This window comes from Ipomoea triloba, chromosome 15 (assembly GCF_003576645.1).
Source record: "Ipomoea triloba cultivar NCNSP0323 chromosome 15, ASM357664v1".
Lineage (NCBI taxonomy): Eukaryota > Viridiplantae > Streptophyta > Magnoliopsida > Solanales > Convolvulaceae > Ipomoea > Ipomoea triloba.
The window spans coordinates 23921233-23937300 of record NC_044930.1 but is presented as its reverse complement, the minus strand read 5'-3'; the positions used below and the strand labels follow the sequence as shown (position 1 = coordinate 23937300).

The 16068-nt window shown below is 35.1% G+C and overlaps 3 protein-coding genes across 3 annotated transcripts in view; 1 reads left to right on the top strand and 2 right to left on the bottom strand.

The window, feature by feature from the left end:
* The first annotated feature begins 198 nt into the window (after nt 1–198).
* LOC116006481 (clathrin interactor EPSIN 1-like) lies at nt 199–6234 on the top strand. The gene is made up of 14 exons (XM_031246876.1): nt 199–340; nt 378–403; nt 521–569; nt 737–788; nt 2067–2146; nt 2246–2324; nt 2503–2586; nt 2943–3088; nt 3185–3415; nt 4022–4179; nt 4869–5056; nt 5144–5200; nt 5283–5673; nt 5830–6234. The coding sequence occupies exons 1-14, from the start codon at nt 237–239 to the stop codon at nt 6042–6044; spliced, it is 1860 nt and encodes a 619-aa protein (XP_031102736.1). The 5' UTR covers nt 199–236; the 3' UTR covers nt 6045–6234.
* Nucleotides 6235–6339: 105 nt separating this feature from the next.
* LOC116006483 (ribonuclease D) lies at nt 6340–11559 on the bottom strand. Its single transcript, XM_031246879.1, has 10 exons — nt 11412–11559; nt 10487–10662; nt 10210–10341; nt 10075–10125; nt 9668–9764; nt 9254–9300; nt 8414–8630; nt 7702–7831; nt 7003–7045; nt 6340–6685 (listed from the first exon to the last, which is right to left on the bottom strand). Exons 1-10 carry the CDS (start codon nt 11455–11457, stop codon nt 6611–6613), a joined length of 1014 nt encoding a protein of 337 aa, XP_031102739.1. The 5' UTR covers nt 11458–11559; the 3' UTR covers nt 6340–6610.
* A 1779-nt stretch (nt 11560–13338) lies between these two features.
* Nucleotides 13339–16068, bottom strand: part of LOC116006480 (ELF3-like protein 2) — a 5809-nt gene continuing 3079 nt past the window's right edge. The window contains exons 4-5 of the mRNA XM_031246875.1: nt 14748–14799; nt 13339–14634 (exon numbers count right to left, since the gene is read on the bottom strand). Of these exons, the coding sequence (XP_031102735.1) occupies nt 13669–14634; nt 14748–14799 (1018 nt within the window). The 3' untranslated portion in view covers nt 13339–13668. The remainder of the gene's footprint in view (nt 14635–14747; nt 14800–16068) is intronic.

Here is a 16068-nt window from a genome sequence, read left to right as displayed (position 1 = left end):
ATAGTCGTGGATGAAAATTAGTACTAAAACAGTAATTATGGATAAAAATTGATATAAATTAAACATGTGGATCAATACCGTCATTTTACTAATACTCATGGGATCAAAATTAGTATTTTTTCATAAAATAACATAATATTTAAGATTAATATTACAGAGAGAGAGAAATTTGAAGAAAAAAAGAAGAAAAAGAAAAAAGAGTAAGGGAGATTAAAAAAAAGGGATAATCATGCTCAATGATCAAAATTGATCACGAGCGTTCCTTCAAACTCCTATCTATATTTTCTTCTTCGTTAGGATACCATATTTTTCTTAGATCTGATCTTATCTCCGTTTCATATTGTTGCTTTCATTTTTTTTTTTTTTGAAAACAATTTTTGTTGCTTTCATTTGATAATCGAAGGTGCGTTCTCAATACTCAGGCTTCCATTTTCCAATCTGAAGATCCATAAATCTCAAATGGTACTCTTTTTCTCGCATTTCTGATTAATTTGTTTTACTTTTGTTTTTAAAATTGTAGATCCAGCCATGGATTTCATGAAAGTCATCGATCAAACAGTCCGCGAAATGTAAGCAGCTCTGTAATATCCTCGTAGCATATGTTTTCAAAATTTTTTTTTTTGTAAACTTTTTTGCTCATAATTTTGAACGTATTATTAGATTTTCTTTGGTTTTAGCATCTTCATGCGTAAATTTATATACTTTTTTTTTTTTTTACTTCGTAATTGATTTACAGAAAGAGGGAGGTGAACTTGAAAGTGTTGAAGGTTCCTGAGATAGAACAGAAGGTATGTTGAAAATATCAAAACTCGGCATGTTGTTCCAAACTATAGTTTAGAGGGCACGCCGAATAAATATTTCATTTGGTTAATTTCTTTTGTAAGTTAATGTGTTTTTAGATCGGAGTGCTTGAGGTTTTGTATTTTTTACTTACGACTTACCTATTGCTGAGCTGAATACAAGTGAGGTTAGGAAGAGTTTGTAAAACTTACTCTTTAGCATTTAGCTACAAATTTATTCTTTGTAGAGAGTAGGTTTAGGAAAAATTATTGACATCAGTGATACAATTATTCAGGAAAATTTTGTAATAATTATTAATTACAGCTTGTGAATTCATACAATGATATGAGAATCTCAATCTTCAACATTTAGATGTTTGTTTCATTATCCTGAAAATACTATAATATTGAATTTTTTTTTGAGAGAGAGATTTTGGATTCAAGTCATCAAGCGTCAATTCCTTATCAACATAGAAAATTCTGAATTGTCATGTGACATCTCACCCATCAACACTACATTACTACTTGCTTTGATATATATAATTAATTTTTGGCTGGAGAGAGGCTAATGTATCTGTTGTGTCATTCTACCCTTTTGGGAGTTTTCTTAATTTATTGGTTCTCTTGGGTTGCTTTTTTATCACTCATTAACTGAGGACCCTAATGTTTTTCATTCATTCTTTTCTCGCAACATAGCAAGGATCTGCAAGTATCTTCTGTCATTATATTTTTATTAAAAGTCCATTGATCAAGGATGCACTTTACTTCTCTTTCTTATTTTGTAATGAAATTTGTGGAGTGGTATGTCTATTAGACTATTACATTATATAACATCAAAACTAGCATAGGACTTGGTTGTAGTTGCAATAGCACTTCTGGGCTTCATTTTTTTCTCTGGGTTTCTATTAATGTTTTTTGTCAAGTTGTACAAGGGTGCTAGAAGTAAACATTTTTTCCATTCCAAATATCCATGCTCCTTAGTTTTGTTGGTGTTGGATTCTATTAAGGCATCAGGAACATTTCTCATCCAATGCCAGTTTTTCATTTTAGTTGGAAATGTCCATCTCCTTACCATAATGCTTTTAAGTATTATGCAACTTCCTAACTTGCTAGTATGACTTTACCAACCTGTTTTCCAGTAAACTAGTCAGGGATCTTAAAAGATTGTAATCATTAGAAGTTTCAGTAGCCTACTAGCCTTAATTGCATTGATGAATGCTAAACTTCAACCTCTTCCTTTTCCTTATTATGGATGAATTGATAAGGTTTTACATTTGGATTAATAAGGTGTTGGATGCGACGGACGATGAACCTTGGGGCCCCCATGGAACTGCAATGGCTGAGATAGCACAGGCTACAAAGAAATTGTATGTCTTAGCCACTCTACTTGCATTTGAAATCCTTTCATGTTAGGTAAGGTTATGAAATTATCCCTTATGTGGTTGATGTGTTGAAATATTGTGCAGTTCTGAATGTTCAATTGTTATGAATGTTCTTTGGACAAGATTGAAAGAGACTGACAAGAACTGGCGTTATGTCTACAAGGTAGGGATTAGGGAATAATTGAAATCTTTCAACAGTACAAGGTTATTGTATTTCAACTTCCAATTGTAACTTTTTTGTTGTCTTTTTTCTTTTTATGTTCCCACGAAGTAACTTTTTCCACAATTTTGTTCTACTTTGGGAAATGTAATTTTGAAATTTTAAAATACATTTGTATCAGGCATTGGTTGTTATAGAGTATTTGGTGGCACATGGATCAGAACGTTCGGTGGATGAGATCGTAGAACATACTTATCAGATTTCGGTTTGTATTTTATTTTGTCAAAACTCTTCACTTATAAATTTAATAGTAAAACTTAATGCTTAATTCTGTCATGCATAAACAAATTGTTTTCTCCTCGAGACTTAACTGTTTCACTGATTAGGTTATTGTATGCATTTTACTTTTATTTTTTAAGAATCTTTCCCAACTCTGAGGATCCGTACAGACATTTAATCAAACTTAACACCGAATTTTTGGGCATACCAAAGTAACTGTTGGCTTTTAATATGTGATCAAGCTTAAAACAAAATTCTTGAGTATTATTTATCATACCAAATTAGTGTTCTGCTTTAAATTTGGACCCTGAACTTCTCCTTTTGTTCGTTTATTTTGCTTAGTCTCTTACAAAATTTGAGTATGTCGAGCCAAGTGGAAAGGATATGGGAATTAACGTAAGGAAGAAGGCAGAAAACATTGTGTCACTTTTAAATGACAAGGACAAGATACATGAAGTTAGGAACAAGGCTTCTGCAAATCGTGAAAAGTAAGTGCATGCTCTGAAGTTTGGAATATGATTGATGCAAAAATTCTAAATCTTCTTCTAAGATGCATTTTGTTGAACTATACTATTGTTCTCTAGGTATTTTGGACTATCATCTACTGGAGTAACATACAAGTCAGGGTCTGCCTCTCTTAGTAGTGGCAGTCGATATGGAGGTTTTGGCAGTAATACAGATAGTGACTCATTCGCTTACAAGGAAAGAGATCAATATGGTGAAGATAAGTTTGATCAAAAGACCACTTACAAATCTCGAAGGGAGATTTCTGAGAAAGATGGCAGCTTGAATAAGGGGCCCTCTCCTTATGTAAGGTCTGCCTGCTTAACCCTCAATAATGAAAAACAAATCACATTATGTAGGTGCATTAACTCATAGCTCAAATCTGCACATCTTTTTGTTGATGCTTATAATGCATCCACCTTCTCAGCATATATGTAATTAATAAGAGAGAAAAATAATGGTCTATGGCGACTGAACAGCTTATAGTCAATTTTAAGCACAGCTAAAATTATTAAAAACCTGTAAAATTGGCATATGGTGAATCTCATTTCATTATCATTTTTAAAGAGACTCTTGGCCAAGCTGCTATACATGACTTGCAAAATTGTGTTCTTCTCACATGGTTGCTGAGAAGGAGATTCTGTCTGCAATGTGTTGGCATCAAGTGCATGTCTGTCTTTTTTCTTAATTTTATTATTGATGCACATGATAGAAATCTACCCCACTTAGATTTCAGTCTTGAATTTTTTATGAAACAAATACTCCTGATTTGCTTCGTTGCTGAATCAGGTGTATAAGATAGAGTTCGTTCAGCAATTCAAAGATTAGATTAATAATAGGATCATCTTCATGATTGGTCCCCTCCCCCCACCCAAGGAATTACTTGCTTCTAATCTATATAACATAATTTCACACAGTAAGAGCCAAGGTGGTGTTTCTGCTGGTGGATCAAAGACGACAAACAAGAGCTTCTCTGATAAAAATGCTTCAAAACCCTCAGTAAACTCAAGTACACCAAGTAGCAATTATGACGATGATTTTGATGATTTTGATCCTCGTGGGACTTCAACTGCTAGTAAGTGTCTTTATGGATGCTTTTTTGTTTGTATTTATTTCTTTGTTTTTATTGGTGACAAGATATGTGTACCATATGAAATACAAATATATTGATCCCTCTAGGATTTCAACTGCTTCTGTAACTTATGCTGCTTTGTTTGTTTATTTCTTTCTGACTCCTGATTCTTGTATCATGTGTCATACCGAGGAGTGATCTCCTTAGATGCTACTAAGACATTTAGGAAGGAAAATGATTTTTTTTTAATTGTATATTGTCATGCCACTTAAACAGTTTTAGGAATTCCACACTCAAATGTGTGTACTGTTTCTGTCTGCCATTACGAAGAAGCAATCTCAACCAAAAGTTTGTTAATGATGGACAGTGTTAAGAGTCCGACATTGATAAAATAAGAGAGTACATATAGGTTTATAAGGTCATGGATTAGACTAGTTAATTGATTGGATTTAGTCTTTTAGTGTGGTTTGGCCCATGTGCATTATAACAGACAGAAAGTAAAGGAGCCATCTTTACTGAAAATTTTAACACTTCATTAGTAGGAACTTTATGAGTGAGATTAGTTTTTTGGAGTTGCTCTACTTAAACAGGCATGGTTATCACTAGAATCTGGACTATCAGTCAGGGTACCAGCAAACATTTTGGTGGTTACTGGTTGAAATTTATGTTGGCCTTTTAATTTTATTGGACAGAGCCTTCTGTTGGAAGTTCTAACCAAGTAGATCTTTTTGGGGAAAGTTTGGTTGGTGACCTCTTGGATGCACCCGTGTCTGCTCCAACTGACAAGCCCAGTGTTCGCTCAGAAGTTGATTTATTTGCTGATGCAGATTTTGTATCTGCTACCCCACAGTCTGAAATGGGGGGAAGCTCTCAGTCTCAGGTGAGTATCCCATCCTCTTTATATTCCTTGTAATCAATTTCTTTTGTCTCAATTAGTTACAGGACATTCATCTAGCAAACTTTGCAGACGAGTGTTGATCTATTCGCCCAACCTGAAGTAGGGGGAAGCTCTCAAGCTCAGGTGGTGAGTATTCCACCATAATACGTCCTTATAATTAATTTCTTTTGTCTAGATGGTGTATATATTTAACATGTACTATTTGCAGACCGGTATTGATCTGTTCTCACAGCCTGCGCCTTTGCCTGCCCCAGCAATACCCATGCCTCAGTCGTCCTCCATTGATTTTTTTTCAGTACCTGATCCAGCTGTGAAATCTTCAAAACAAGAGCCCATGAACACTAATATAGTTGATCCCTTTGCTGCAGTTCCATTAAATACATTTGATAGTTCTGACCCATTTGGATCATTTGTTTCCCAAACTGATCCTGTATCTGCAACGCCCAATGAGACTGTTGCCAGTGGTCTAAATCAAGGAAACTTAAATAATTCTTCGGTAGAATCCAAGCCCCCACCCAAGAAGGATGCTTTTCAGGTCAAGTCTGGAATATGGGCTGATTCTTTAAGCCGTGGACTGATTGATCTTAACATAAGTGCACGTAAGTTTTATTTTCTCCGCTGACATAGATGGTTTGAACTAGATTTTGTTGAATGACCACCATCTCACTCAGGATTCTTTTTTTGTCAGTGAAAATTGCAAAATGTCTTTCCTCGTTTTATAGAATTGTTTTTTTTTTTTTTTTTGGTATTTGCAGCAAAGAAAGTCAACCTGGCAGATGTTGGCATTGTTGGTGGATACGGATTTGAGGAGAAAGACAAGGGACCTACCACCGTGCAGACGACATTTTACATGGGGAGAGCGATGGGTCAGGGGTCTGGGCTGGGCAAAACCGGGTTTACTTCAAATGCCGAAGATGACATCTTCTCAAGCCTTAGCAGCGGTCAACAATATGGTGGCTTCTCAAAATGATTTCCATAGATAAATCTGGCATTCCAAATTATGATGATATCCATCCAATTTTCATATATTCTTTCTTTTGTGGATTTCACAGAGAGGTCAAATGTTTATTTGTGTGCGATCTCTTCATTTTGCGATTGTTTGAAAGTGTGTATTGGTAATCCAGTTTTCAGAAACAGGATCTGTATTTTTGAATTTCTCATTTGTATGTGTTGCTCTGCTTCATTTGAAACAGATTTATATGCTCTTCAAAATAGGACCAAGAGAATTAATTGTAAACAAAAAACAGTGAAGCAAGCCCCTTTAATAAAAGGAAACAATGGAGTATACCCACTAACATCACAAGTCACAGAATTTGCAGATATACAGAACATACTAACCTCACAAGTCAAAATGGCTATTCCCCCTCTAAAAGGTTAAATAACAGTACATTATGTATGGAGGGATGATGGATAATAAATAGGCTTTGTTCGACCCAAAGTTTTTTTTTTTTTCTTTTTTTGGTTCAAACTTGAAAGCGGGGTATTGTATAATGTATATGTAAAGATACAGAGAGAGAATATGATGTTGGTAGTAGTTCACAAATCCAGCATCCTTCCCCTTATCATGGCTTCTGCTTTCCGAACTTGCTTTACTGGTCCCATAATGAAAACCTGCAGACCAACAAAAAGAAACTAAATCATGGATGATAACTTGAAAAATCTTAGGAATAACTAACTAAATGATACATCAAACCATTTCTAATATATATATTGGGTGATGTTCCAATCAGACCACCTCCCTCCATGAATGAAACCATGTGGACTAACATGGATGCACACAAACTACTCCAGGGTAAATTGTGTGCATTGTATGGCTGGAATTTTTGATTGTGTGCATTCATGTACAAGTCCACACGATCTCACAGGGGGAGGTGGTCTTATTTGATCACTAATCTATATATATATATAAGCATATTCAGTTGACTAACCTTGTCGGGGGGACCCTTGTCACCTCCAATGTGTATTTCAGCACTGTATGCAGCAGCAAATGTACAATAATAGTCAAGTAAACACCAAATATTGTTTTCCCCAACATTTAAGTATAGTAGAAACTCGTTCATTTAACTTCTCAACCATGAAAATTACATTAAAACCTTAAAATTTAAGCATTTGTATTGTTTATGATTATCATAAACCAACACTATGAAGTCTCAATTGAATTGCAAATTACAATTAACAACCAAAAAACACATCTTTTTTTTCAAAGGGAAATGGATTGATAATAAATTTCATCTAAGTTCAAACCTTGTCTATAACAACTTAAATGCTTTAATTATAATAAATATAATTTGTAAGGCCTTTATCACTTTAGGTTCATCGAGGATAACTCAACTTCAGATCACTAGCTCATGTCAAAGTTTGCCCTTGTGACCTTATCACACCCCATAATAAATGCTGATCCAAGAGCTTGATACATGATCAGGTCAGTAAAACTTTTCAAAGTTTTAAATTTTGAGAAAAAGTAAATCCAGAAATAAAATTATTATTACTATGTATTAAATAATATTTTCAAGAAAATGGGAGTTCCTCATTTTTTTTAGGCCAGCTTGTGTTTGTTTAGACCAGGAAAATAAGCAATTTGAATTTTCTCTTTACATTGATAAAGGTGGCACATATAGAGTACATACTTGCATGATTCCTTTATTGCGAGAATAGAAGATCCTTTTCTTCCAATGACACGCCCCATTTTACCCCGGGGAACATCAAGAACAGACAAAGTCTCTTCCTCGGAAATGGACCCATCAGCGACAAGATTTTCTGCAATCAGGAAAGCTGTTGACTTTTGGGACTCCATGAAGATACAAAATTATATATATATATAGGAGGGGGGGGCTATCTCTTCAGTCAGTGTACTAGGAGAAGAAAATATAATAAAATGTGTGGAGTGATAAGGCAGAAGTTAAACACTTAGATCAACCATGGAGCTGACTTTGTTTTATTCATAACTTTCATGATTATAACAAAATCAATTAGTAATTAAGGGTTTTTTTCTAAAAAAAATTGTTATTAAGCAAATGTAATAGCTGAAAGCAAGTATTTAAGAAGAATTTGTATTTCTTTTTTTTTTTCTTCTTTTTTTTTTTGGTAATGAGGGAAACCCGCAGCCACTACCAGAGGATGTGCATTGGGCAAACCCCGCCTTGTGACCCTAGCCAGCAAAGGACCACAAGGAGGTAAACCAGCCTAGGTTGCCCATAGCTGATGGCTCAAACCAAGAAGGCTGGGATTCGAACTCATGAACTTGTGATTACAAGTTTGTATCCTTAGCCAGCTTGGCTGGGGTTACCCCTTCTACTTTTGTTTGAATGGGAAGAGGGGTGTGTGTCTGTGCAAGAATACCTGGGGGCAACGGAAGAGGAGGCCAATCTGCATAGTCATTATCACTGATGCAGAAACATCGACAATATAGTGCACCGCGGACTGCAAGAAGCCATAAAGACCTTTCATTCAATTTCTCTACCATCTTATGATATATGGAAAGAAGAAACCGAACGTCATCTGCAGCAGCACGGACCATCAAGTCAGACAACGGTCTATACTTCCAAAATTTAGGATCCTGGAAATGGGGTAGAAGCATGCAAATAAGGTTTAAGTTTAAATGCATAGATAAATTCACATATCATCATCCATTATAAGGAGGATATAAAATTCATTGATCAAACTTAAGCCTAACTGGTTCCTTCATTAAGTTTCTGAAATCTGTAAAAATGCAAAATAGGTAATGAAAATCTTCAATTCTTTGTGTCAAAAGAGAGGGGTTCGTAAGGATTCTTCTCCTTCCACCTTTCGTTGTGTATAACTAAATAGATTTTAGAGTCAGCTTTATCCAAAAAGTTGCCTCCTTACCCCTCATGTATGCTTTTTAATTTCTTTTATGGTTATGGAGTGTTCCAAAAACAAGAAAAAAACATAGCCAATTTCAGGCAACATCATAATTCTCATTTGTCATTGCTTTAGTAAAATATAACATACGGGTTTTCATCCCCTCTTCACATTGTAACAACTTTACAGAATGCACAAGTGAGTTCATGCATAAGAAGATTTAAGATCCCAAAGAATCAAATAAAAAATATTGAACATGTCTAAGGCATGGATTAGTGGATAGCATTTTATTTATATCTTCAAGTGGTTTAGACGTAGCCAGCCCCATCGATATTACAACAAAAATTTCAGACCAACCTGCCTCAGAAGAACTCGCACTTCTTCTTTCTCATCATAAGAAAATCCTGCACAGAAATATTTGAAGTGAAAATCCAAGTAAAAAGGGGAAACATTACGAGAAATTCAAGTTTTAATTCATTCAGGTATTAAAGTGTCAAGGCAGCATAAAGCAAAAGTGAACACAGTGAACCACAAGAAGGCTTCAGCAAAGACAAAAGTTTATCGAAAAGACTCTGCACAATAAAAGCAAATAGATTTGTTTTATCTCCTTTTTAACCTAGCTCCCATACTAGCCAGATAAACATATGTTGAGAAAATGCAACAACCATTACATATCTATCCAAGAATTGAACACCTGATCTTGTAAATATCATTCATTAAAACAATGCCATAGTGCTAAACTACGAAACACATAATTCAAAGACTATCTACCACAATAATATGGGTCAGCAAGGAGACCAACAAATGATATGTAGTCATATAGAACCCTTGGATGTCCTTCCTGCTCCTTGATCAACCCATATGCAATCTGTTTAAAAAAAAAATATTGTTAACAAATATAGCATATATCACTGATATGAGATCTGTCAAACTGTTAACAAATATAGCATACACCACTAATCAACTAGCTCTATTGGAAACAAGTTAGTAACTTTAAGCTCAAGAACCACGTTCACATCTAGCATAAGGCCAAAATGTTCACCAGATGTTCATAGAGGATTGCAATACTAGTACTAAAAGAACTGAAAAATACTAGCAAAGCCCCTAAAACATCTCAATTGCCCAGATGATGACATGACATGCCTACATCCACAAGATTTTGGAGTAAAAATACTTGCCTGTGTATCTACAACATTTTGCAACTTGATACCAAATTGGAAATACAATGCCTGCAAAGTACAAATCACCAAGAACACTAAACATGATATATTCATTCAAAATATAAGTAGTTTCCAAAAGAGAATAAAAGAGACCTCACTATCTCGTTTACAATCATGAATAACTTTAGTGACATAACTAGACTCCATTGCAGGCTTACAGGCTTTGATCAAAGCCTCTCCCCCCTCAATGGCATCAACCAAATATATTGCGTCTGGAAAGGCGATCTGTCAAAAAAGAGCAGAATCAAAACCCTATTTTCATTTTGTCATAATATTTCAAGCAATAAACCTGTAGACAACATATAAACTAGATAGTTAAGCATGCAAGTAACTATTCACGTCTCCAAATGATATGACAGATTGAGGTTACCTGCATAATACAAAGAGTCCCATGGCGGCAAAGATCAACACCCTCACAATCAAAACCAACTACAAGCTGGTTCTCAGGAGAAGGCTCCAAGAATTCAACAGGTAGTTGGCCTGGTTGAGTCACGATATGTACAGGAACTGAAGGAAAGAGACTTTCATCCTCTCGAACCTCACCACCTAGGAGGAAAATAAAATCAATGTACCTCAAATTCACATTTCACTTCAAGTATTCCTCTTTTTTGTTTCCTTTACTCACAAAAATTACTACCAAGATTATCAGACAAAAAGAACATTGCAGATTTTCCCATCAGAAACTTCCATATATGGTCCACAAAATTCTAATAGCAGTCAAGAAATCACACCACACAACTTCACTGCAAAGTAATTATTCAAAAATATGACTGCATGATTGATGCAGCTAGGAAAGTGATCATCTTTAACTTATAAATAAATGCATAAAAACAGTAAGTCCAGAGCTCTAATTAAGCACTGGAAACTAAACTTCCCCCACAAAGAGTTTCAAGTTCAATAAAGTGAGATAGATTATACAAATGATTTAGACAAAAATTCACATTTCACTTCCACAAATCCCTGTTCATCCATTCCTCACAAAAATCACTACCAAAAACAACACACAAAAATCAATTCGCAGAATTCCCTATATGGTTCAAGGCTTTCTTAACCGCCGCCAGGAAAACGCAAACGCAACTTCGCTGCAGATAAATTATTCATAACCATGAAGAACTACCATTAAAGCAGTAATGTCAGAATTGAAAAATCTAAACAAAAGTGAACGATTAATCAATGAAAAATTAGCTTCCATAGACACAGTTTCAAGTTCAATCAAATGAGAGTGACAAGAATTTTATCATAACAACAATGAATAATAAAAAAAATAAAAAAAAATAAAAAGGAAATGAAATTACCAGGGTCAGGAGCAAGAGGAATGTGGGTTTGGGTAGAAGACGCCATGCGAGCGATCGGAGAATCCCAGGCAGATCGGAATTTCCCTCTTTTTATTTCTTTTCTATTTTATTTATTTTTCTAAACTAATGTACAAATACTCGCACGTTATACCATGAAACATAGTCCACATTCAAAATGAATCAAATAAGATTTTTCTTTTCAATTTATGTTTTTTTTTCTTTTTCTTTTTATACCAATAAAACTAATATATAAATATTTTTTCAATGATGCTTGTATTTATATTTATATTTTAATGTTTTAAATTAATATAAATTATATTAAGTCAATATATTAGATTTCTTTTTAATGAATTACTAGTTCATTTTTAAAATACTATAACTTCAGTTTTACCATATTAATTCAAATACATTATTATACTAAAACTCTTAATGAAATATTTTTAATAATATTTTTTGTAATATTGATTTTATTTATACAAAGAATATAATATATAATATATGTAAATGATAATATACAAATTAATGACATCTTAATAAACATACAATATAATAATAATGAACTATGATTCATGATGCAAGGTGAACAATGATCCATGATATAATTTGTCATACCTACTTGTCTACTTATTTATAGATTTAAGAGTATGAATAACCATGGATAGTTTTATTAAACAAAATGAAATGTATAACTTTTTTTTTTTTTTTTTGAAAACCAAACCTTCAATACGATTAATATAACAACACAGAAATAGAGTCAGGTGGGACAAAGTCCCAATACAGAATGCTAGTCTGAGAATAGGCTGTTGCTGCGAGAGTATGAGCAATTACATTTGCTGATCTAGTAAGCGAACAAATAAAGCAATCAGAAAATAAAGACAACGAAGCTCTGCGTACATCAACCGCAAAACCTACGTACGAGTTGACTGTCTCCGACCGCAAAAGAAGAGCTCGAAGTTGGGTGCAATCTGTGTGTAACGCAATGGAGTCGACTCCCCTACCCCTGAGCCATGACAGCACCTCTTTGCAAAATGAAATGTATAACATTTAAAGTAAAATGTATATATTTATTAGCGCACAAAAAAAAAAAAAAAAAAAAAAAAAAAAAAAAAAAAAGACAATCATAGACATAAGCTAGATTCACACACACATACATTAATATAATCCTCGACTATACTGGTTTTACTCAATTGGAATAATGTTCAAATTAACCATTGAACGTAACCTCAAAGTGCAATTAGACTACTGAACGAAAAAAAAAAAAGTGCAATTAGGTCACTCAACACTCCAAATGCATGCAATTTTACCTGATAGTAGGTTATCTTCCATTTCATCAAGTTGCCTGCTTACATGGATGGTAAGTTGGTATTTTAAAATATTTTTTTAATACTAAACTTTAAAAATAAAAAAAATTAAAAATTTAATTAAAAATAAAACAAACAAACAAGCAGGCATTGCATTTTTATTTTTTTTTAAATTATTTTTAAAAAAAAAAACAAGGAAGCATGCATTTAATTTTTTATTTTTTATTTTTTATTTTTAATGTTATTATTATTAAAATTTTATCTTAAAATGCTAATTCACCATCCACATAACCAGGCAACCTGATGAAAGGAAAGGTGAAATTGCATGTATTTGGAGCATTCAGTAGCCTAATTGCACATTTTTTTTGTTCGGTGGCCTAATTGCACTTTCAGGTTACGTTTTGAACCTTATTCCTACCTTTTTATATTCTATTTAATCCTCGACTTTAATGATTTTACCGACTTTAATACTCTGTTAAGAATTCTGTTTGTTGGGTGTTAATAACAAGATTAACATGGTAACTTTATTTCTATTTTATTTTTTTTATCAAATTAATTATTAATTATATGTCCTAATTTCTCTCCTCCTTCTATGTAACCTTGTTATTAACTCTTAATTCGAAAAATGAAAGACATAAAACTTAACTAAAGTGCCCTTCAAGCTTTAATGTTCATTTGCTACTACAACAAAACAATAATTACACATCTCCCATTCACAGTGGGTTTATATTTACAGTGAAGTGAAAAAAAAAAAACATTGACACCCTCCCTCAAATTATACAGTGAGTTAAAGAAGTTGAAGTGAAGTGACCTGCAGGCATGATATGTACATACAGAGGGTTACAAGATTAGAGCAAAAAAAGGTTACCACAAAGCAAACTGACCAAACACTATATATACCAGTTTGGATGAGCAAATGATCATATATAGATGTACCCCAATTGATCAGCTCAACTTTAGTCATATTGTTTCCTTTCTTCTTGAATGGATTGAAAGATCCGAGCCGCAGATTCAGTAGCAGACCTGGCATGGCGAGGCACAGCTCGTATTACACTCGTGGGCTGATGATGAGCATAACGAGCGGTGGAAGTGGAGGAGAGACAAAGAGCGCCTCCTCTACGTTCCATTTCGGTACTCACCACAGGCACCACGCCCGGTGATTTCTCGCTTGGACTACTCGCTGTGCTGGCCTGCACCTCGTTTTCCATGAAAGGATGCAATATCCCGAGATTTGGGGCAGCGGTACTGTTCTTCTGGTTTCGCACGTGACACGAGTTCTGGTGTTGAGAGTTAGAGTTGGCCCCTCCCGATACCTGACCTTGTGAACCCATTCCAGCGAATTGTTTCATCTCTTCAACGCCAGAAGTTGAGATGGCGGGATTCATCCCGTACGGAGGAAAGTAACCATTAAAAGCAGGAGGTGCAAAGGGAACTCCCATTCCTTGATAAGCCGGAACTGGAAAGTGCCCTTTCACAGGACTCAACCCCGGTGATCCACACCCTCCACAGACAGGCGCCATGAATCCCGGTCCGGGGTACGGTTTATACACAAGACCTTCAGAGGGAGTCATCACCGGGATCAACCATTGGTGACCTGCAGGCTGATGGAAACACCAAGGACCCATCTCAGATTCGTTACTTATGGCTGCCACCGTCGGATTTCCTGAAAAAGGTCTGCAGCTCAGAGGAGGTTGATCGCCATTTTGCACAGAAGAAAAAGACGCTTTCCTCGTGGTATTTTCAGCTGAGAATTCCATCCTAAACTCGGGCATTTCCAAATCATTTTTGTGCTTCGAAACGTCTTGGGGTTCCTTGACAATATATTCTAGAGGTAGACTCTTTGCAGAAGATCGTTTCAAAGATTTCGCCAAATAAGCGCTACCATCAAGCAGGTTTGGTGACCCGGCTATAAGTTTTTGGACCTGTGAAATTATTTAAGTGACAACTATAAGTATGAAGGTCAAGCAAATATTAAAACATTAAACAAAGTATATCTCATTAACATGATTGAAGTGAGACAAGATCAGTGTCTTACCTTTATTAACCTATGCAACTCGAATACTTGAAATGCAAACAATCGTTGTTGACTGTAAACCAAATTAGCGCGTGAGCAACAGAGAGAGAGACAAACAGTAAACTGTGTAATCAAGAAAATAATGGGAAAAGTGCTTAGATAACAGCATTTTTAAGAAATAAAACCAGATAAAGCCGGCAAAATTGGTTGATTGTGTTGTTGTAAATGCTTTTTTTTTTAATCATCTTTTTGCCTCCTTACATCTTTTTAGCTATAGACATTGATGCGTTCCTTGTAAAGTCATACCAGCGCCGGACTTGAAATCACACGGAGGATATGCAGGCAACAAACTACGGGAACAAATTTGTTAGTGAATTTATTTTAAGAAGATAATATTTTCCTTCCTTTTGAACTTTGCTTAAGATGCAATAGCTTTGCTATATAAGTACAAGACTTTTGAGAGATGAATAAGACAGGCATTAAAGTTGAAAAGAAATCAAGGAGCCGGAGACTCCAAAAACTCCTTCTATCTTTACATTCTATTCCCAACTCCCTACTTTACATCTACGTTCTTCCTTCCATTCACCATAGCCAAGTCCGCTTCTTCTCCAATCCCGGCTTCTCGCCCATTGACTAGAGCTTTCTGCAAAGAACACAACATTTTGGTTCTGTTTTTGGGCGTCAATATGGGCGATATCAAGAAACTCTAGGACGAGGTCCGAGCTATACAGGCATCCATCGAAAAGCTTGGACCTCGTCCTAGAGTTTCTTGATATCGCCCATATTGACGCCCGGCAACAAAACCAAAATGTTGTGTTCTTTGTAGAAAGCTCTAGTCAATGGGCGAGAAGCCGGGGTTGGAGAAGAAGCAGACTCGGCTATGGTGAATGGAAGGAAGAACGTAGATTGTAAAGTAGGGAGTTGGGAATAGAATGTAAAGATAGGAGTTTTTGGAGTCTCTGGCCATTGATTTCTTTTAACTTTAACCTGTCTTATTCATCTCTCAAAAGTCTTGTACTTATAGCAAAAGCCATTGCATCTTACGCAAAGTTCAAATGGAAGGAAAATATTGCCTCTTAAAATAAATTCACTAACAAAGGAAATAAAAAGATCATCTTGATTTGTTCCCTTAGTTTGCTACTTACATATCCTCCGTGCGATTTCGAGTCAGGCGCTGGTATGACTTTCCAAGGAACGCATCAGACATCCATAAAGATTCAATAGCAAAGTTAAGTAAACACCTCAAAATCATCAAATAGCTTAAGTATGATACTGCAAAAAGATGGCCAAAACTAGCAAGCACCAAGAAGTATGAGGGGGGAGGGGGGGGGGGGGGGGCATT